The sequence below is a fragment of the Myotis nattereri genome, assembly GCF_964212035.1.
Source record: "Myotis nattereri genome assembly, chromosome: 15".
In the NCBI taxonomy this organism is placed as follows: domain Eukaryota; kingdom Metazoa; phylum Chordata; class Mammalia; order Chiroptera; family Vespertilionidae; genus Myotis; species Myotis nattereri.
This window is the reverse complement of record NC_138090.1, coordinates 40,423,644-40,445,409: the sequence shown is the minus strand read 5'-3', so window position 1 is coordinate 40,445,409 and position 21,766 is coordinate 40,423,644. Positions and strand designations below refer to the sequence as shown.

The 21,766-nt window shown below is 51.6% G+C and overlaps 2 protein-coding genes across 3 annotated transcripts; both read left to right on the top strand.

Moving 5' to 3' along the window:
• The first annotated feature begins 2,624 nt into the window (after positions 1 to 2,624).
• On the top strand, positions 2,625 to 6,590 carry SERTAD3 (SERTA domain containing 3). Of its 2 annotated transcripts, XM_081108294.1 has the most exons (3): positions 2,645 to 2,693; positions 4,110 to 4,165; positions 4,756 to 5,995. In XM_081108294.1, the coding sequence occupies exon 3, from the start codon at positions 4,762 to 4,764 to the stop codon at positions 5,350 to 5,352; it is 591 nt and encodes a 196-aa protein (XP_080964420.1). In that variant the 5' UTR covers positions 2,645 to 2,693; positions 4,110 to 4,165; positions 4,756 to 4,761; the 3' UTR covers positions 5,353 to 5,995. The 2 variants fall into 2 exon arrangements, with proteins under 2 accessions (XP_080964421.1, XP_080964420.1); XM_081108295.1 differs by lacking the exon at positions 4,110 to 4,165 and having other exon boundaries at positions 2,625 to 2,693; positions 4,756 to 6,590.
• Positions 6,591 to 16,652: 10,062 nt separating this feature from the next.
• SERTAD1 (SERTA domain containing 1) lies at positions 16,653 to 19,759 on the top strand. The gene is made up of 2 exons (XM_081108040.1): positions 16,653 to 16,831; positions 18,667 to 19,759. Exon 2 carries the CDS (start codon positions 18,670 to 18,672, stop codon positions 19,414 to 19,416), a length of 747 nt encoding a protein of 248 aa, XP_080964166.1. The 5' UTR covers positions 16,653 to 16,831; positions 18,667 to 18,669; the 3' UTR covers positions 19,417 to 19,759.
• Positions 19,760 to 21,766: the final 2,007 nt, after the last annotated feature.

Here is a 21,766-nt window from a genome sequence, read left to right as displayed (position 1 = left end):
TCTCTGTCTGCCGTGTGTGTAAGATTCTCTGGGTATTCCTTCATTTCCTCAGTTGCAGTTTACTGTTCTGCACCCGGCCCTCTGTGGGGACCTAGTGGGGACTGTGAGGACCCGGTGGTGACCAAGATAGCTGTGAGCTTTGCCTTCACATATCTCAGTCTGAAGTGGCAGCCCACAGTGGCCAGGGCTCTGAGGGAGGAAGCACAGTGGGCTGTGGGAACCCAGAGGGGATGCGTGACCTAACTTGGGGGCTCTGTTGAAGAGGGGAGGTCCTGCCTGAAACCCGGTTTGGTAAGAATGAGCCAGGAGAAGGTCCTAAGGCGTGACGGCTTCTGGGCAGAAGGAACCACATGAGCAAAGGGAAGGAGGCTGGTGAGCAGACGAGGAGCTACAGTTAATAATACTTTCCTCAGTGGGGAGGAGCAGGCAGCCCAACAGGCTGTTCCGTGGATGCTAAATTGTGCAGAGTCATTGTAAAAAGTCTAAGCTATATCCTGAGGTTTTATGCAAGGACTGGAACAGGGGAGAAGTAGGGAGAGGGAACAGTCAGGTTTGGGCTTTATAAAGCTTCCCTTGGCTACTGTGTGAAGGTGGGTGGGAGGGGGACAAGAGTGGAAGCTGGGAGCCCAGGGGGACCAGGCAGAAACCTTGAGGGGAAGAGAGTGGGCAGAGCCTGAGTGGACCGGCCATGAGGGAGGGAAAGGTGGCAACCTGGATGACACAGGGCTGTACCCTGGGGACCAGGTTACCATGGGGCCTCCCTGAGATGAGGATCCTGGAGGAGGGGCAGGTTTGGGAGGCAGGAGGGGAAAGAGTTGTCCCTTCGTAATCATGTCCCCACAGAGTCTGCTGTCCCTGCCTTTATCCCCCAGCGACACCTTTCCCAGGCCCGAGTGAGAGCTGCTCCTCTCTTCCTGCCTCCAGCCTCTCCCCAGCTCCCACACAACACCTCACCCCCACCTCCATCACTCACAAAATCCATGCGTCTTACTGCGTCTGCAAACAGCAGGATGACTTGGTTGTCAAATTCCAACCAGAGAGGACTGGTCTGGGGTAGCCTGGAGGAAACTGCCTCCCCGCCTCTTGTGAAAACGTGTGTGTGGGGTGAGGGGGAGTGCGCTACTTGTTCAAACTTTCTGGGCACTGGCACTCTGCATTCCTGCCCTCTATTTCATCCTGCCACATTGTCTGGGCATTTAACAAACTTTCACTGGATGCCTGCTTGTGTCCGGCCCTCTGCTAGGGGTTGTGCTGACCATACGGTTGGTGAGCAAGATAACCTTGGTACCTATCCTCAGAGTCCACAGTCCAGGGAAAGGATGAGGGTTTCAAGGGGAAAACAGGATACCGTGAGAATCAATCCACCCTGGAGCGTCAGGGAGGGCTTCCAGGAAGAGGAAACCTTTGACATGGTTTCTGATGAGAGGCATCCTGGGAGTTGAGGGTCTATTTTCAGAATGGGAAACAAGTTGAAAGGTCCAGAAACCTTTTTCTTTTCAATTCGTTTTTAAAATGTATCTTTATTGTTGAAAGAATTACAAATGTTCTTACATTCTTTTTTATTGATTTATCCAGAAATATTTTTAAAGTTAATTTTTATTGAGGTAGCTGGTTATTCCATTATGTAAATTTCAGGTGTACATTACAATTCAACATCTGTATCCTGTCTGGTGTGCTCATCATCAAAAGTCTAGCTTCCATCCTTACCATATATTTGACCCCCTTTAACTCTCCCCTTTGAGTACTTGCTATGTAGCTGTCATTGCTGTAGGCACTGGGGATAAAGAAACGAGCAAAATCTCTGGGTCCATGGTGGTGGAGGGACCGGAAAACGATTCAAAACCAAACTGGTGTGGCAGGAAGGTAGGGAGCAAGGAGTGTGCCCCGGGCCAGACCGTGAAGGGCTTTGTGGCGAAAGTGAGCAGTTTGGACTCTGTACCCCGGGTAGCGGGGAGCCGCGAACCCGTCTCCCCAGCGCAGGTGCCATCCGGGGAGAGGCAGGACGGGCGTCAGGGGGACAGGGACGGACGGCCGCCAGGAGCCCCGCTGAAGGGTCCCGAAGAGTGAGGGGTGGAGAGGCGACGTGCGGAGAGGGGCAGGAGGACAGGGGCAGCGAAAGGGGGCTGCGATCGCCCAGGCAACGTACGCCGCGCGAAACCATTGGCTGGCCTTCGGCGGCGGATCCTCCCCGCAGCGCCCGGCCTCGGACTCCGGTTCGCGGCCTCGGCTGGTGGCTCAGCCCCGCCCTCCCGGGAAGCGGAGCGAGGCGGCGCGGCAGCCGGTCCCGCTCTGCGCGGCCCGGGCCTGGTGTGAAGGGCTTGGGCGAGCAGCGCTAAGGACGTGCGAGCGAGGACCGCCGCTGATGGGAAGGAAGCTGCTTCGATGTCCCCGCCCCCCGCCCCCCCGCAGCGCGGCCCCGCCCCCTGGGCAGTCGGAATTCTTTAAAAGGTCTCGGGCGCCAGGGCAGGGAGGGCGGGGCGTCCGTCTCCGGGTGACAGGGTTGGCTCCGCCCAGCCAGTCCGCGCCCGCGGCGGGCAGTATTCCAGCCAATCGCGGCTCGCGGCCCGGCTCGGGGCGGAGCTGGGTGAGCCCGAGGCCAGAGCTAGAGGCCCCCGGGCGGCGAGCGAGGCCCCTGCCCACCGCTGGAGGGTCGCAAAGCTGCGGGTGTGCCAGGAGTGAGCCTGGCAGCCGAGGTGAGGGGCGGCTGCCTGGCCGGAGACCTGCCTTGGGTTGGGGGAGGGGGAGGCGCACACGGAGAGTCGTGGAGGCGGACTCTGGGTGGGAGTGGGGAGCGCAGGTTCAGAGTGACTGATCGGAGACTGAATTTGAAATCTTGGACTGGAGGCGAAGTTGGTGGGGCAGGATCTTCAAGTGGAGGGAGTTTGAAGCTGGGACCTGCAGTATTTGGAGAAGCGAGAGAACCAGGGAAGGAACTTTTGGGGCAGGGAATCTGGAGATTGGGACAGTTCCGGGCTCCCTGACGGGTTGAATTCGAGGGTCTGGTGTTCTGGAGAAGATGGGAGGGGTTGGGGCTGGGATCCCCGGCACTTGGAGAAGCGAGAGAACCAGGGGCAAGCCGTCTTGGTTGCCCAGACGCAGTGGCGGAGAGAGGGTTCTGGGGAGAGTCCTGTGTTCAGATCTTGGAGCCGGGGGGGTGAGGGGGGTCTGGAGGTGAAGTGGAGAGTTTGCTTGAAAGACAGGAGAATAGGCGAAAGGTCTCAAAATTGAGAGACCTAGTGTCCCAAACGGAGTGGATGGGAGAGCATTTGTAGTCTTTGAACGATGTGTTGGCGCCTGGGTCCCTGGACGCAAGAGCAGTTTGGGGGAAGACTCCAGGGCCTTCTGGGGCCCGAAAGATCGGAAGAAAGCGATGTTAGAGCTGCAGCCTGGGTGGGGGAGGGGTGTTCCGGGCGCGGAGCTCTGACCCGCAGCCCTGGAGGCAGCGAAGGGCGGGGCCCTGCAGGCGCCGGGCAGCTGAACGTCCGGGTTCCCTTCCCCCACCCGCTCCGGGCGTCAGTGCGCATGCCCTGGGGAGGGTGGGGGAGGTTCTTCCTGTGGCGTGCGGAGCTCCCTGGGGATGGCAGTGCACGCTCGAGTCTACGAGTGTACCTGGCGGCTATTGGCCCACATTTCCCAGAAGCCCTAGGACCACGTTGGGGCGTGGCTGGCTGCTGAAGGGCGCTCCGGGAAGGGGGCGGGGCCTGCACAGGACCGAGGTCTGGTTGGGTAGGTCGGGAGGGGTGGGGCTTGGCGTGAATCGAGTTCTAGCAAGTTTTTCTACGGCTACGGGGCCTCACGGAGGGGGAAGCCGAAGGCGGGGGCGGAGGGAAGGAGGAAGGCGCCTTCTCTCCCGTTGGGAGCGCTCAGTCAGTTAGGAGAACATCGTGGACAGAAATAGACTCTGAAAGAAGAGTCTTGACAAATAAGTGGGGTGCCCAAACAGGGCTCCCGGTGGCTTGAATATAGTAGCACTCAGTAAGTAAAATTATTGAATTAATAAATGACAACTCTTGTTCAGTGAGCATTTCCTGTGTGGTGAGCCCCGTGCATGTCACACGTGGGGTCTCCTTGACGATGTGGTGAGAATTTTTACAATCCCCATTTCATAGGTGAGGAAACTGATGCCCAGAGAGGTCATGTCACATCACGTCCCAAAATCGCACAGGTGAGCGGTGTGAAACGCAGAATTCAAAGGGAGGGTTCCCTGCCTCCAGCCTAGGTCTCCGTGTGCCACACCTGTCTGGTATGTGTCACATTTGGAGAAATGAGCGTTGTAGAAGCCCTGACCGGGTAGCTCAGTGGGTTAGAGTGTCACCCCCCATACACCAAGGTTGAACTGAAGGTTTGAACGCTTAAATAAGTGGAACAACAAACCAGTGTTTCTCTCTCCCTCTGCCCCTTCCTCTCTAAAATCAATCAGTAATTTTTTTTTTAATGAGTACTGTGGAAAGAATAGCTTTAAGGCTCAAAGGAACCTGAGTTGGGATACTGATCTTGCAAATGAGGAAACGGTGTTTCAAGAAGGAAAACTCACTATTCTGGGCGACCCAGGCAAGTAAGTGGGATTCAAACCCAGCTATGCCCAGGTCTTATTTTTCTTAGTCACGTAAGAAATGGGATTCCTACCATCTCCATTTATTTTGTAGATGCAAAAACTGAAGTTCAGATCATTAAAAATCAACAACAACCATGCAGGAGATTCAGGATTTGAACTACTAGCCCTACTGTATCTGACTGGCCCCTCCCTTTCCACAGGGCACCATGGTAGGAGGCTTGAAGAGGAAACACTCCGACGTGGAGGAAGAGGAGGAGAAGTGGGACTGGGGTCCAGCAGGCCTTCGAAGCTACCAGCAAGCCCTGCTCCGAATTTCCCTGGACAAAGTTCAGCGAAGCCTCGGCCCCCGAGCACCGAGCCTCCGAAGGCACGTCCTCATCCATAACACCCTCCAGCAGCTTCAGGCCGCGCTTTGTCTGGCTCCAGCACCTGCCTTGCCCCCTGAGCCCCTTTTCCTGGGTGAGGAGGACTTCTCCTTGTCAACCACCATTGGCTCTATTCTCAGGGAGCTAGAGACTTCCATGGACGAGACCGAGACCCCTCAGAATCCAGTGGCTCCCCCCGGTCCCCAGAATGAAGAGCTGCCCCAGCCTGATCCAGTCTTCTTAGAAGCTCTGAGCTCTCGGTACCTGGGGGACTCGGGTCTGGATGACTTTTTTCTGGACATTGACACATCCACTGTGGAGAAGGAGCCTGCACTGGCCCCACCGGAGCCTCCTCACAATTTCTTCTGTACCCCAGGGTCCTGGGAGTGGAATGAACTAGATCACATCATGGAAATCATTCTGGGATCCTAAAACTTGGATGATTGAAGGGTGCTCCCTCCACATCTCAGCCTCAGTGGGCTGGATCCCTGAGTGTGTGTGTGTGTGTGTGTGTGTGTGTGTGTGTGTGTGTTGGTGGAGGCTTTAAGCTGTGGCTGGCCTCCTTTCCTCCCATATCAGGGTTCCATAAACTGTATTGCGCGCGTGCGTGCGTGTGTGTCTGGTTACCGAAGCCTTCTGTGAAGGTGGGTCTTCCTGAATTAATTTATCTGTTCCAAATGCCTTAATGAGACTCTGTTTCTAGGAGTCTGATTTCCCGCTGCCACATTTCTTCTGCCTTCTCCTCCAGTTCTTACTCCTTTTGTGACCACTGGGCCTCAGGGAAGATAAGCTGGGCCTGTCAAAGAATGACTGAGACGCTGCCTCTTGTACCTGGAAGGAGTAGGAGGGGCCGGCCTCCTCCCCCAAGGCTGAACCCCACCTCCTTGGCAGGACCCAGTCCCAGCAGCCTCCTGATGTTAACCAGGCCGGACCACGTGCAATAGGTGGAAACCAAACTGCTCCGTGCCGCGTTATTTAAAAGAAAGGCGGGTTTTGTGGTGGTTTGGGGGTGGGGTAGGGGGGAGGTTTTAATTGTAATTATTATTTTTTTTTTAATAAAAGTATTTTGGAAGGGATGGAATTGCCTAAAGTTTGTAAACAGTGGGTCAATGGGAGGTACCTGGTAAGTTCCTAGACACCTGTACCCCTTCCCTGTCAAAGCTGGGGCAGGTATACCATTAAATGTAACATTTATTGAGTGCTTGTTAGAGCACTGTTCTACCCACTTTATTTGAATTGAGTCATTAAATCTTCACAGTTATATAGAAGTAGATACTATAATCACGTTGACTATAGGAGGAACCTGAGGTTCAGAGGTCAAGTCACTTGTTCAGGGTCACACAGCTAGTAAGAGCAGGGAGCTAGGACTCAAACTCCAAACACCTCCAGAGCCTGGTTCTTCACTAGCTCCTTGGTAGATTTAGACTCCCCAGCCACATGGGTAGACACAGAGGGAGAAACTGAGTCACATGAATTATATGTCAAAAGATAAGGCTTATCCTGGCCAGCTTGTTCTGTGGTTAGAGCGTCAGCCTGCACACTGGAGGGTTGTGGGTTTGATCCCAGTCAAGGGCATGTACCTGGTTTGCAGGTCCGAATCCTGCCCCCCATGTCACACACATGTTTTCCCCACTCCCCCTTTCCCCTCCCTTCCACTCTAAAATCAATGGAAAAAATATCCTCACTCCTTGAGTGAGGATTAAAAAAAAAAAAAAAAAAAAAGCCTGGCCGGTGTGGCTCAGTGGTTGAGCATCAACCTAAGAACCAGCAGATCCTGGTTCAATTCCTGGTCAGGGCATATACCTGGTTGCAGGCTTGATCCCCAGTGTGGGGCATGCAGGAGGCAGCTGATCAATGGTTCTCTCAGTGATGTTTCTCTCCCTCTCCCTTCCTCTATGAAATCAATAATAAAAATGATATACATACATATATAATATATATAAAAGATAAGGCTTTCTGGCACTTAAATGTCAACCCTTTCATTGTCTGAGATGTGCTGCTGAGGCCCAGAGGAGAAAAAATACTATTTAGCCCGGGCTAACGTTATGGTTCTAAGGACTTACTTGGGAGGTACAAGCCCGGGCTGGTGAGCGTGAGGGGAGAAAAGGCCAGGGAAGATACATGTGATAACATTGCTACTGCACTGGCTATGCCTGCACGAAGTCTTGCCGTGCAGCAAGTGAGTTTACACCGCGTTAGGGACTTTTCTGGAAGGGTTGCAAGGAGGAACCACACTGGTGTCGTCCACAGGCAAGGAAAAGGGGAATTTTGCCTGTGCTTTCTGACTTAAAAGCCAGGTTCTCACCCTGAGAGGGGCATTGCACCTAACCTGAAAGCAGGGGGTAACTAACAGGTGGGTGCCGGGTCTTACCTTAACCTTTCAGTGACCTCTCACACAGAACAAAACCCCAACTTCACGAACGCCTGTGAGACCTGACTTGCCCACTGTCCCTTTCCTCCCTCCCTCACCTCCAGCCATTTTGGTCTCTTTTCATCCCAAACTCATTTTGACCCTGGGGCCTCTGCATTGCTGTTAACTCCCCAGAGGATGCTTCTCAGAGAGGCCTTCCCTGAGTTCATGTCCAGAGGCACCAACACCCATCATATTCTGTTTGCCTTTCTTAGTAGCACCCTCCCAATCTCCAGTTACTCATTACCTGTTTGTGGTTAGCCTCCTGGCCCACTGGAAACTCAGAGAAAGGGGTTTTGTAGGTCTTAGTCCAGCTGTCTCCCTGGTGCATAGAACTATGCTTGGCATAGGTGGGCACTCTAAAAAATTATTTTTGCTATTGTTGGAAAAAATAAACTCCTGACTCTGCTAGGGCCAACGCTCCCTCCCACTTCTCAGAACCCATCTCCTCAACGCTCCTCCCTCCTACGCTCCAGCCGCCTCCTTCTCTGCCATCCTGCACACAATCCCGCGTGTCCAAACCTCGGGACCTGAAGTAATACTTGCCCCATTGAGCCATCCTGCAAAGTGTGTAAAAGGGGGTCTATGCACACTACGGATCCAGCTTCAAAATGGCTCAGATTTACTGAGTGGCCACTGTGGGCCTGGCCCTGTTCCTGGCACGCGAGTGAAAGGGGCAGTTCCCGCTTTCATAAGGCATTGTAGTGGGGGGAGGCTGAAACGAACGCACAGTACGTAACCGCACGGTCTGTCAGGTGGTGATAAATGTTAGGGAAGCCGCATGAATGTGATGGCGGCGTCACTATGGGGATGGATGACTAGAGAAGGCATCAGTGAAAAGGTGTGATTTGAGTAAAGACCTGAAGGAGGTGAGAAGTGAGCCAAGTGAATGGGGGGGGGGGGGTGCCTAATCCTGGCAGGGGAACCAGCCAGTGCAGAGGCCCCCAGGTCAGAGCGTGATGGAGGGTTTTGGGACCCTGAGGAGGTCAGTGTGGCTGGAGCAGAGCGAGCAAGGGGGAGAGTACTAGGAGTTGAGGGGGACTAATCGTGGGTAGGGTCTGTGGGAGGCTCACAGGATGGACGTGAGCTTTATCCTGAGATGGAAGCCATGGATGGGACAGTGTTGAACAGAGGGACAACCAGATCTGACTCACTTTTAAACAGTCTCTTTAAATGTCACAACCATAACCACAGTAAGATCAATAGCACCCCACTTTACAGATAAATAAACTGAGGCTCGGGGAGGACCAGCTCCTGCCCTGTTCAAAGAACTGGAGAGAGAAGGGGAAGGCTGGCCCAGCGGAGAGAGCACCGGGTCCCTGAGGGCAGAGTCCACGTTCTTTAACCCTCCCCCGCCCCGCCATCTCTCGGCGGGGGATGGGCCGCGGCCGCCCCCGGGCGTGGCCAGGGAGGCCAGGTCCTACCCGCTGTTCACCCCCCTCCCTGGGCTGGCCACGGCGGGGTACCCCGGGCAGCGGCAGCCAGGAGCCGGCCCGGCGCCTCCTCCTCCCCAGAGGCCGGCGGAGCGGGGAGGGGGAGGGGGGCGGGGGAGGGGGGCGGGCGCTCCTCCTATTCCCCTCCCTCCCCAGCTGGCGGAGGCTCCTCCCAGGCCTGCAGGGCCCGGTGACTTCGCTTCTGGTTTCATTTCTCAAGGCCCCACCGCTCTCCTTCTCCCTTCCCCCAGCCCTTTGAATTCCAGCTCCTTCTCCACTTTCTGTCTCAGCTCCAAGGTCACCGCCTCAGGGAGGCTCTCCCTCTCCCGGGCCACCTGGCTACAGACTCGTCTCCCCAGCCTCTCCATGAATGCCATCCTGTTTGTCTGCCTGAGCTCACTGAATGGACGCAGAGATCATCTTAATCATTTATTTGTTTTCCAGGGTCTTCTCATCCTGCTCAGAGTGAAAACCAAAGGTCCAGAGAGTGCTCTGAAGGGCCTGAACACTTACCTGCTCCTCCAGGCAGCGTACAGCCCGGCTACCCTGGTCCACTGCCTGGCCAACAGCAAGCACACTCCCACTTCCAGGCTTTTGCGCAGACTCTTCCCGCAGAGCCTTACTACCTCTCCTCCATGTCACCTCTTTTCATATTTCTCTCTCCACCCTCTCTCCTAATCCATAGGAAGTGAGACCTTGAGAGCCTTACCCAGTGCTGTATCCCCATCATCACCAACAGTGCTCACCACACAGTAGGTATTCAGAAAACACATGTTAATCAAATGGCTGCTGTGAGCTCTTCCTCAGTATACGACCTGGAGCAAGCCTCTGAGCTTCCTCCCCCGCCCCCCAAAAAAAACATAGGTTATGGGCAAAATTATAAAAATTTGCCTTGTGAGGGGGCCTGGTTCTAAGTAGCACTGTACCCTCTTTTTTTTTTTTAATCCTCACCCGCGGATATTTTTCCATTCATTCTTAGAGAGAGTGGAACAGAGAGGAAGAGATAGAGAGAAACATCAATGTGAGAGAGACACATCGATTGGTTGCCTCCTGCACTTATCCTTGACCAAGGCCCAGGCAGGGGAGGAGCCTGCAACCGTGGTACATGCCCTTGACCACAATCAAACCCAGGACCCTTCGGTCCGCAGGCCGACGCTCTACCCACTGAGCCAAACTGGCTAGGGCTGTACCCTCCTTTTATTATGAAAATCTTCAAGCACATAGAAAATATTTTTTTTAGAAAGTATGTATTCAGAGCACTTGAATACCCTTCCATCTAGATTTCATTGTTAAACTTTAAGTTTTCCTTATCTGCATATATACATTTCTTTTGCTGAACCACTGGAGAGTAAATTGCATGACACTCTAACCCCTAATAGCTCAGCAGGCATCTTTTAAGATTAAGGACACATTTGCCCTGGCCCCATAGTTCAGTTGATTGGAGCTTATCCCCTTACATCAAGGTTGTGGGTTCGATCCCAGGTCAGGGCACATATAAGAATCAAGTACTGATAGTGTAAGGAGCCTCTGGGACAACTTCAAGTGTACCAACATTCGCATTATGGGGGTACCAGAAGGAGAAGAGAGACAGCAAGGTTTGGAAAACCTATTTGAAGAAATAATGACAGAAAATTTTCCCTACCTAGCAACATATAGAAAACACCTGGCAAAAGACATAATAGACTTGTAAGTGTAGGAGGCGCAGAGTCCTAAACAAGAGAAACCCAAAGAGGCCCACACCAAGACACATCATAATTAAAATGCCAAAGGTTAAAGACAACGAGAGAATCTTAAAAGCAGCCAGAGAAAAGCAGTTAGTAAGAAGAAGCAGAAGCAGAAGCAGAAGAAGAAAATGAACAATAAGATGGCAATAAATACATATCTGTCAACAATTTAATCTAAAAATCAAGATAAATAAACAAGAAATCTAATGAGCAAAATAAACTGATGAATAAAATAGAACCAGAGGCATGGAAACATGGAACAAACTGACGAATCTCAGAGGGAAGTGGGAAGGAGGCCAGTTAGAGGTTAACTGTATATGCATTACCTATGGATACACAAGAAGGTGGTGAAAGCTTGGAATAGGGTAATGGGGGGAAAAAGAAAGACATCTGTAATACCCTCAACAACAGAGATCTTTTTATTAAAAAAAAGAATCAAGCAATGAATGCATGGATGGGCAGAACAACAAATCAGTCTCTCTCTCTCTCTCTCGCTCTCTCTCAAAATCAATAATTTTTTTTTTAAAGTTAAAAAAAGAGCCAAGACCAGTTTGGCTCAGTGGATAGAGTGTCAGCCTGCGGACTGAAAGGTCCCGCGGGTTCGATTCCGGCCAAGGGCATGTACCTTGGTTGCGGGCACATCCCCAGTGGGAGGTGTGCAGGAGGCAGCTGATTGATGTTTTTCTCTCATCGATGTTTCTGACTATCTCTCTCCCTTCCTCTCTGTAAAAAATCAATAAAAATATATTTAAAAAAAAAAAAGTTAAAAAAAAGAGTCCTAGCCGAAACCGGTTTGGCTCAGTGGATAGAGCGTCGGCCTGCAGACTGAAAGGTCCCAGGTTCGATTCCGGTCAAGGGCATATACCTGGGTTGCCGGCACATCCCCAGTGGGAGATGTGCAGGAGGCGGCTGATCGATGTTTCTCTCCCATCGATGTTTCTAACTCTCTATCTCTCTCCCTTCCTCTCTGTATAAAATCAATAAAATATATTAAAAAAAAAAAATGAGTCCTAGTTGGTTTGGCTCAGTAAATAGAGTGTCAGCCTGCTGATGGAAGGGTCCCGGGTTCAATTCTGGTCAAGGGCACATGCCCAGGTTACAGACTTGACCCCCAGTTGGGGGTGTGCAGCCGATCAATGATTCTCTCTCATCATTGATGTTTCTATCTCTCTCCTCCTCTCTCTTCCTCTCTCAAATCAATAAAAATGTATTTAAAAAAAAAGAATCAACCAATGAATGCATGGATAGATGGAACAACAAATTGGCATTTCTCTCCCTTCCTCTCTCTTAAATCAATCAATAAAAAAAAATTAAAATGAGATTAAGGACACTCACCTACCTACCATAATACTATTCCACATCTAAGGAAATTTTGTAATATGATGTACTATAAGTCAATATTCCAATTTCCCCCAAAATATCTTTTATAGTTGTTTCCCCCTCCCTTCTGCCTCAAGTCAGGATTCAGTGAAGGTTCACATGCTCATTTGGTTGTATGGAACAAATTATATAGTGCCTTTTATTCTGGAACATCCTCCCCAATCTCATTAATCCCTTTTTGTATTTTCTTAAAATTGAATTTTTGGTGGGCTGGCCCAATTGAATCCTGCATTCTTATTTGTCTGACTATGTTCCTGTTTCCTATAAGCTGAAGTTTGGGTCTGGAGGCTGGGTGAGATTCAGTTTATGCACTCTAACAGGAGACTCCACAGAGAACGCTGTGTACTTCCTATGCATCACATCAGGTGGCACCAGTGTCGGGGTGTCCCACTGTGATGCATGCAGAGTCTCGTTACCTGATTAAAGTGGTGAGCACCACATCTCCACATCATAAAAAGGCATTTCCTTCTTTGCAGTGAGCAAGGAACCTGGGCAGTGATGCTTCGGAGCCGCCTGCCTAGATCCCGCTCCCCACTAACCTTTCACCCGAAGCTCTGAGCATCCATTGATAATCGTGGTTTGAATCAACTAGTATAGTTAGCATTTTTATTTTTTTATTTTTTATTTTAATATATTTTTATTTATGTCAGAGAGGAAGGGAGAGGGAAAGAGAGATAGAAACATCAATGATGAGAGAGAATCATTGATTGGCTGCCTCCTGCATGCCCCCCACTGGGGATCAAGCCCACAACCTGGGCATATGCCCTGACCAGGAATCGAACCGGTGACCTCTTGGTTCCTGGGTCGACGCTCAACCACTGAGCTACACCCGGCTGGGCTATAGTTAGCATTTTAAAAAATTTATTTTCAATTACCATTGACATACAATATTATATTATTTAAAATGTACAACATAGTGATTAGATATTTATATATCTTACAAAATGATCACCACAATAGGTCTAGTACTTATCTCACCCCATACATAGTGATTACAGGATTATTGACTGTGTTCCTTATGCTATACTTTACCTCCTGTGACTAATTTTATAACTGGCAGTTTGTATTTCTTAGTCCCCTTTACCTTTTTTGCCCATCCCACCCTCCCTCCCATCTGGTAACCATCAATTTGTTCTCTGTATCCATGGGTTTCTGTTTTGTTTTATTTGTTTTGTTTTGAGATTCAATATATAAGTGAAATCATATGGTACTTATTTTTCTCTGACTTATTTTACTTAGTATAATACCCTCTAGGTCTATCCATGCTATTGCAAATCTCAAGATTTCATTATTTTTTATGGTTGAGTAATATTCCATTGTGTATATTGAGACAGACAGCAAAACTCAGATCATGATAGTTCACTAGATAGAAATGATCCAATAACTTGTGCTGGTATTTTGGGTCTCAGGATGCTGAGCATGTTTTGTGCTGGTACTAATGTCTAATATAATTCTATATTCACAAACATGCCTGTTACCCAGAGGCAAGTATTTTTTAAATGGCATTTTTTATTTCAAAAGGCGGTCAGACATGCTACAGAAATAACTGAAGTTTTATTTACCAGTCCATGTGAACTATTGATTCCTCTTGAAATTGTAACATATGTACTCCTATGTCAGTGTGTTTAGACTTTCAAGTATTTTAACTCATTTCTGGAAATGTAACATGTTTATAAACCTCTTGATTTCTAGCAACATATAGAAAACACCTGCTACTAAAAACACCTCACAAATTCTACTTGCTGTCAGCCATGGCTGGTATTCTGTCATTAGAGAATACACAGCAATATCTGATATGTTGCAAGCCTTCATAATAGCTTGAACTTTAAAAAGTTGTATCTGATGGATGTAAATTTGACTTAGTGTCAAGAGCTAAAACTGTAAACCTAACTTTTTGTTGGGGTCCAGCCCCAGCAGGTCCAGGGGTTCCCAAAGGTGTGGACGGAGTCGGCGAAGAATGAAGGACACGGAGGCAGAGTTCAGGTGATCATCATAGCGAGGTTCTCTAGCCAGGTTCTGTCCAGGATCTCCAGGCAGGTTCTGTCTTTATTGTCTTGTTACATCTGTATTTATACCAGTTGATTTTAATCCTGTCAATTTCTATTCCAAAGGTTAGGGCGTTTCTTATCTCCATTCCAGGGGGTAAAGATTATGTAGCTTAAGCATGAAGTGATTAACTACCCCCCCTGGCACTTAGCTAAGGGGTTTTATTCCCTCCCTAACTTCAGGGGAAAATCCCTACCTGGGGAAACAACCTTTCCTGGAGAGGTGACCTTGGTTAAAACACATATCTCTAAGAAGGAGAGCAAACATATTGAGAACAGTATGCCATATACACCGGGTCCCTTGAAACATATGCTGTGCAGATGTTTCTTCCCTGCAGTGACTGTGTCAAGCAGCAAGGATGGACCGGCTTCCAGCAACTTTCTTTTATTGGTGGGTAATAACTGAAAAAAATTATTTTATTTTTATGCTTAAAAAAAAAGAAATGATTGAGAGGTGTGTTTTTTTTTAGGATTTAAAAATTGATGCTCAGCCGGCGTGGCTCAGTGGTTGAATGTCGACCTAAGAACCAGGAGATCATGGTTCGATTCCCGGTCAGGGCACATACCCTGGTTGCAGCTCGATAAATCCCCAGTGTGGGGTGTGCAGGAGGCAGCCGATCAATGGTTCTCTCTCATCATTGATGTTTTTATCTCTCTCCCTCTCTCTCCTCTCTGAAATCAAACTATATTAAAAAAGAAAAATAGCCGAAACCGGTTTGGCTCAGTGTATAGGGCGTCGGCCTGCGGACTGAAAGGTCCCGGGTTCGATTCCGGTCAAGGGCATGTACCTGGGTTGCGGGCACATCCCCAGTAGGAGATGTGCAGGAGGCAGCCGATCAATGTTTCTCTCTCATCGATGTTTCTAGCTCTCTATCTCTCTCCCTTCCTCTCTGTAAAAAATCAATAAAATATATTTAAAAAAAAAAAAAGAAAAGAAAAGAAAAATATTCCTTAAAAAAGAATAAAAAATAAAAATTGATTTTAGAAAGAGAAACATCAATCAGCTGTCTTGAGGGAATCAAACTGGCAACCTTTTGTTGCACTGGACGGTGCCCAACCAACTGAGTCATACTGGCCAGGGCCAAAATTATTTTTGTAATAAAGGCCCATAAGACCTGAGTGCCTTCTGTTTACCTGCCCTTCCCTTTTGGGAAAATTCAGCCTCAATTCACACCTCATAGTTGGGGCATTGCTCTACTGCCAAAGGTTCACCATTTCAACAATTCAACTTGGATATTGAAACTTCCTGGAATGAGCCTTCCTAGAGCTGTTAGACTGCGCTACCCAACAAAATGGTTGCTCATCAATGCGTCCTTCGGATTGATTTATGACCAAAAGGGGGAACTGGGAATGAAAAGGGAGCTATATAATAAATCTGGCAAAGTTCAGTGACAAAAAGTGAACAGGTCATGGGGGGTAGTCACACCACAGGTCTATAAAAGGTTTATCTTTGCCTTAAGCAGCCCTGTCCGTTGTTCTTGTGTGTTTAGGTTAACACACCTTTGAAATGCCTCTTTTTCAGACACCTCTGAAGTGTAACTACCCTCACGAGAGCACATTGTTAACTAACTAACCTGTAATCCAATCTCCGCCTTGCTTTTTTCCCCACCTTCATGTAATCTTCCTTATGCTCGCTCCTTAAATCCAAATGTACGAGTATAAAAGGAAACGCAAACTGTCATTCCCTGGAGGATTTGAGATCTTGCTTCCTGGCATATGTCCTCAGTTTGGTTCAAATAAACTCATAAAATTTCTCTACAGGTTGGATATGTACCACATCCTGTTTTTCCACTTGTCTACTGATGGATACCTAGATTGCTTCCATATCTTGTAGAAAATGCTGCATAGTATATAGTTAGCATATTTGAAAGCTTACTTTGCCAGGAGCGTTATTCACAACTAACAGTTCTTCCCAACAGCCCCAAAAGAGTTAGCAAATGAGCTACTTGAAGAAGTTAAGTCCCATTGTCAGTTTATCTGACAAGTATTAAACTCCTGTCACCTACATGCCACCCTGAGTGTCCCCCACTTGAATTAAGTGCCCATGCTATGACCACAACAACTATTACCACTAATAAAAAAACATGCACACCACTCAGCATTTTGCACAAATTATTCTGCTTAAACCACAACAATCCTCTGCCCCAACGCTATTTCCCTCATTTTAACAAAGATGAGGAAATCGAGACTCTAAGGAATTAAAACCTTTGCCCAAGGTTACACTTAGGGAATGGAGCCTAATATGTGACTCCAGTGGCAGCCCCCGCCCCCTTCCACTCCTGCCTTTTGACTCCCTCTACCAGCAGTTGCTGAGTCTGGCACAGTGCTCTTATAGACACGATCTTATTTTAATTTTGTAAGAGGTAAGCAAGAAGATCCCCATTTAACAGACTTCACGTCGCTCAGATAGGTCAAGACTTCCTAAGGTCACACATCATGTGGTGAGTTCGAATTTGAACCGAGGCCGATCTGGCCTAGAGCGCAGATCCCCTGTTGGGCCGGGTGCGCGAGTAGCTCAATTGCGGGGTTTGGGAGGTGCCAGGGTAGGTGTGAGGGGTCCGCACCTTGGAAGGCTAAACACCCCGCCCTGTCACTGCCAGGGCAAGTAGCCTCCCCCTCTACCCTCCCCTCTTGCAGCCGCCAGGGCATGCGCCCTGAAGCCAACCTCCCCTCCCTGGAACCCGCCCACAGGCTCCGCCCGTCGCCGAAGGGCCAATCCCGGGGGGAGGGCGGTCCGCACGGGAGGGGCGGTCCCTGTTAGTAAGTCAGGCGCCGGGAGTCCTGCGCCGGAGTCAGAACTGCGTCTCCCGACCCAGGTGCCGGTCGCTGAAGGAGAGCCAGCGAGCGATGGTGCCGCCGCCGCTTCCTGATTGGCTGCGGGTGGCTCCCTTTTCCTTCTGATTGGCAGCTGGTGACTGGGTATGTAAATGAAGGGAAGGGGTCTGGGTAGGGAAAGAAGGGGTACCAGGAGCGGGGCCTGTGGCAGGTTCGATCCCCGGGTCCGGCAGGTGTGCGCCGGGGCTGCCAGGACGGAAACATGCTGGACTCTAAGCGCCGTCCGCCTCGGCCGGGCGGGTGAATCACGCCGCAGCCCCAGAAGGGGGCGGAGGAGCCGGCTCTCTGGCTCCGGCTGCGTGACTCACCCGCCTCCGCCGCCGCTTCTGGAGGAGCCGCCCCCACTGCCTTCCGGTAGCGAGAGAGGCAGAGAGCGCCCAACAGCCCGCCCGGGACCCCGGCCTGCGCGGCCTCCGGCGGCCGGCAGAGCAGCAGCCGGGACACGGCGATACGGAGGGTCCCCCGGTCTGAGGGGCCGGAACCCCCGGGGAAGGCCCGCCTGGTGCCGCTAGGGGGCGCGGGGACCGGGGGGCGGAGTCGGGGTAGGGGGCTAAATTCCTGCGGTTTGGGACTCCCAGGTCTGCGGGAAAGGCGGCGAGGACCGAGCTCTGAGTAGTGTGAGGGGTTAAGGTCCTGCTGGACAAGGGCCCGGGGACTGGACCCTGCCGCCTGCCAGGAGACCGGGGGGGGGGGGCGGGGGCAGGGACCCCCCCACCCGGGGGGGAGTGTAGGGCCTCTTACTGCTCAAAGTGATCCATCCCCGTGCCCATCAGGATTTCCTGGCAAGCTCCGTACACTCTGCCTCCCAAATAAATCCTGAATCGACCAACTTTTTTCCATATCCATTACCATCTTCTACTGCAAACCACCGTCATCTCTCATCCCGAAGAGCGCAGTAGCCTCCGAATGGATCTCTTCCCCCTTCTCTCCACACCCCCATCTTCCTTGAAGTAGCCAAGGGGGAGCTTCTGGAAACCCCATCAATGCACACCACCACTCTCCCCCTGCTCAAACCCCTCAGTGACTTCCCACCACACTCACAATAAAATCCCAACTTCTTGTCTCGGCCACCCACCTACCCCCCCCCCCCCCCCTCCTACTCTCGTCATTTCTGTGTACTGACCACGCTGGTCCTTTTTTTTCAGTTGAAGCTCATCCTGCCTCAGGCAGGGTCTTTCTTTGCCTTTGCTGTGGTTCTCTCTTCCCAGATTGTTTCCCCCTGGTTATTTCTCGGGACTCATCATGCTTGAGGGCTCACCGCAGAGGAGCCTTCCTTGATCACTCCCCAGAACTTCCTAGCACCAGCTATACATTTCCTGTGTTTGTTAGTTTATTGTCTAATGCATGGTACTCAATAAATATTAGATTAAACTATGAAACAGCCCCTTTTGTAAGTAAAAAATAAATAAGGTTGGCTATTGAACACTTCACATGGTTCATTGGAGAAATAAATTATAATAGTTATTAATAATAGTACTTATTCATATGAGAAACTGCTATATACCAGGCACTGTTGTAGTGCTGTTGTTGTTTTAATCCTCACCCAAGGGTTTGTTTCCATTGATTCCAGAGAGAGAGGAAGGGGGAGAGGGGGAAGAGAGAGAGAGAGAGATATCAATTGTCTCCAGTACATGCCCCAACCTGGGATCAAGCCCGAAACCTTTTGGTGTACGAGACATCTCTCCAGCCAACTGAGACACACCAGCCAGGCCATAGTGTTTTTGTATATTATCTCATATATTCCTCAAAACAATTCTAGGATGTAGATATTAATATCATTCATATCGTAAAGATTTCCTAAGAAAACGTAGGCCCAGAGAGGTTAAGTGACTTGCCCAAGGTCTCACAGCATTCGTCAGAGCCAGGATTTGAACTTAACATTGGCTTTCCGTAACTCAGTGACTCTTCCCTCCCCACAGAGGATGCTGAGCAAGGGCTTGAAGCGCAAGAGGGAGGAGGAGGAGGAGGAGGAGGAGAAGGAGGAGGAGAAGGAGGCCCTGGCAGTGGATACCTGGTGGCTGGATTCTGACCACCCCGCAGTGGCACAGGCACCCCCGGCCGTGGCCTCCAGTTCTCTCTTTGACCTTTCAGTGCTCAAGCTCCACCACAGCCTGCGGCAGAGTGAGCCAGACCTGCGGCACCTTGTGCTGGTCGTGAACACTCTGCGGCGCATCCAGGCGTCCATGGTGCCCACGGCTGCCCTGCCGCCTGTGCCCAGCCTGCCTGCAGCCCCTGGCATGGCTGACAGCCTGCTGGCCAGCTCCGACGCCGCCCTCTCAGCATCCATGGCCAGCCTCCTGGAGGACCTCAGCCATATTGAGGGCTTGAGCCAGGCACCCCAGCCCCTGGCAGAAGAGGGGCCACAGGGCCGCCCCATTGGGGGAGCCCCACCCAGCCTGGGTTCCTTGGACTTGCTGGACCCAGCCACTGGCTGTCTGCTAGACGATGGGCTCGAGGGCCTGTTTGAGGACATCGACACCTCCATGTACGACAGTGAACTTTGGGCGCCAGCCTCTGAGGGCCTCAAACCTGGCCCTGAAGATGGGTCAGGCAAGGAGGACACTCCGGAGCTAAAGGAGACTGAGCTGAAGGACACTGAGCTGGACTACCTCATGGACGTGCTGGTGGGCACACAGGCACTGGAGCGGCCACCGGGGCCAGGACGCTGACCGCAGGGCTGGGAGGGTGTCTGGTGACTAAACTGAGAGTTGATGGCTGAGCCAACTCTCCTTGGAAAGACACGGCTGGCTCCCCTAGGACAGAGATGGGGGCTTCAGAGAGACAGAATCAGTCATGGGCAGCTTCACCTTGGTCCCTTCTCTTAGACTGATGGGAGGAGTCTGGGATCAGCCCTCATGATGGAATGACAGGGCTTGGTGGCTGGATTGTGATTGGACCAGGCCTCGTGCTGGACTGACTCCCCTGAGGTCGTAGCCTGGAATATGGTTCTCCCTGATGTGGAAAGAGACCCCAACCAGTTTTTTGAAATTAAAAACCAGTCCTTGGAAATAAGTCTGTATGTTTCTTTGTCTCTGGGCTAAGGCAAGGGTGAGAGAATAACCTTTAACATTTATTGGCTCTGGACTGTGTACTGCACAGCTCCAGGCACTTGACATGTGTTAACTCATTTACTCATAATAAGATGGGCATTTTCATTATCCCCGTTTCACAGCTGAGAGCAGGCTCCAGGAAGTCATCACTTGAGGTGGGTTTCAAACCATGAGCTTTACCGTTTCATTGGCCCGAGAACCCCCCGGAAGGCGCTTAGCCAGGTTTCTCTGGTGCCTGTACATCCTGGTTGTGGATGCAGAGGCGCCCAGGCCGCCCTTCAATAATGAAGTCTAGTCCTTACCTGTGTGTTTTGGGGGCTGGGGTGGCGGCAAGAGAGTAAGCCAGAAAGTAAAGCACAAAGCTGGAGGCCGGATGGAGCCTCTCCAAGGAGCACCAGAGGCAGCTCTCCCGGAAAACGGTGACAGAAAGGGAGACTCCAGCAACTTTTTAAAAATAAAATTCCTGCCCAGCTGGCCGGGCGTGGCTCAGTGGCTGAGCATTGACCTATGAACCAGGAGGTCACAGGTTGATTCCCTTCAGGGCACCTGCAGGGATTGTGGGCTCTATCCCCAGTGGGGGGCGGACGGGAGGCAGCCGATCAATGATTCTCTCTCATCATTGATGTTTCTCTCTCTCCCTCTCCCTTCCTCTCTGAAGTAAATAAATATAAATGTATATTAAAAAGAAAAAGAAATAAAATTCCAGGTCTCAAACCTGAATTTGGGCACTAACAGGTACCTCGGAAATAAAGCCACTGGGTTGGAGGCTTGGCCGAACTGGCAAGAAGAAACCCAGGCCCCAGCGCGCAGAGGCCACCTGCCTGCCTGCCTGCCTGCGCCGGTGTCCGCGCCACCCCCGCGGTCCAGCCGCATTCCTGGCGGGGCGGGGCGGGCGCGCGGAGGCCTGGCTGGGGACCCGGGCGGCGTCCTTCCTGGCGGCCGTGGGGGCAGGGCAGCGCCCGGGGTGCGCGCCGCGGGGAGGAGCAGAGGCCAGGCGGTGAGCGGAGGGGCTGGGCCTCGACGGGGCGGCGCCGGCGAAGGGACACGGGGACCGTGGAGCACTCACGCCTCTCCTCCGCCCGTGGCTGCAGGGAGGCTGGCGCTGGGCGGGAGCCGGGGGAGGCGCGCAGCCCCGGGCGGGAAGGGGCGGGCGGAGAGGCGCTTCCTGGAGGGGCAGAGGAAGTCGTGCCCATTTCTGGAAGTGGATGCGGCGGCCTGGGCGGGGAGTGGAAATGGCTCGAAAGGAGCGGGTGCCCAGGCTGAAGGTCTTCCGGGTGCCCGACTCCAACCTCGGGGGAATGGGACTCCGACTCCGTGTTGACCCTGACCCAGTCCTTGGGACTTTAGTCGCGCTCAGCGATGCCCCCTGGTGCCCAGTCTGGGGTCTGTGACGTCGCTGCCTTAGATTTTCCCGAGATTTGCCCAGTGGCTCAGGAATCCCTCAGTGTGGGGTCAGCAATGCCCCCTGTTTACAAAATTGTGGGGCCTGTTGCTGATGTCTCCCAGTGCCAAATTGCAGGATGCTCCGTATGCCTACAGACAGCCAACCGGTCTGTGCGTGATCCTCCCCATCTGCCCCCTGTGCCTCCTTGGCCCGCCATGCTCCCCTCTCCCCAGAGCCTCTGGGTACAGTTGCAGACGTTGTGCACTGCACAAGACTCCATATTTAAGTGACTACCGCAAACGTCTTGGGCACCTGCATGTACATGTTTATGATGACGGTTTCCCAGCAGATGGAGGTCAAGTGCCTTGGGGAAGGGGAACTTCTTTTGTCCAAAAGCACCAGATGGGCTAGATCGCTGTGGTCCCCATTCCTCTGGTGCCCTCAGGTTTATGAACAGCTCCTGCCCGAGGACCTGCCCCCCTGTCCCCATGTCTGACCTCTGGATGATTGTACGGGCTCCCTGACTTTCTGGTGTGCACTTCTGTCCTCGGGCTCAACCCCAGGAAGCCACACCACCTCAGCCAG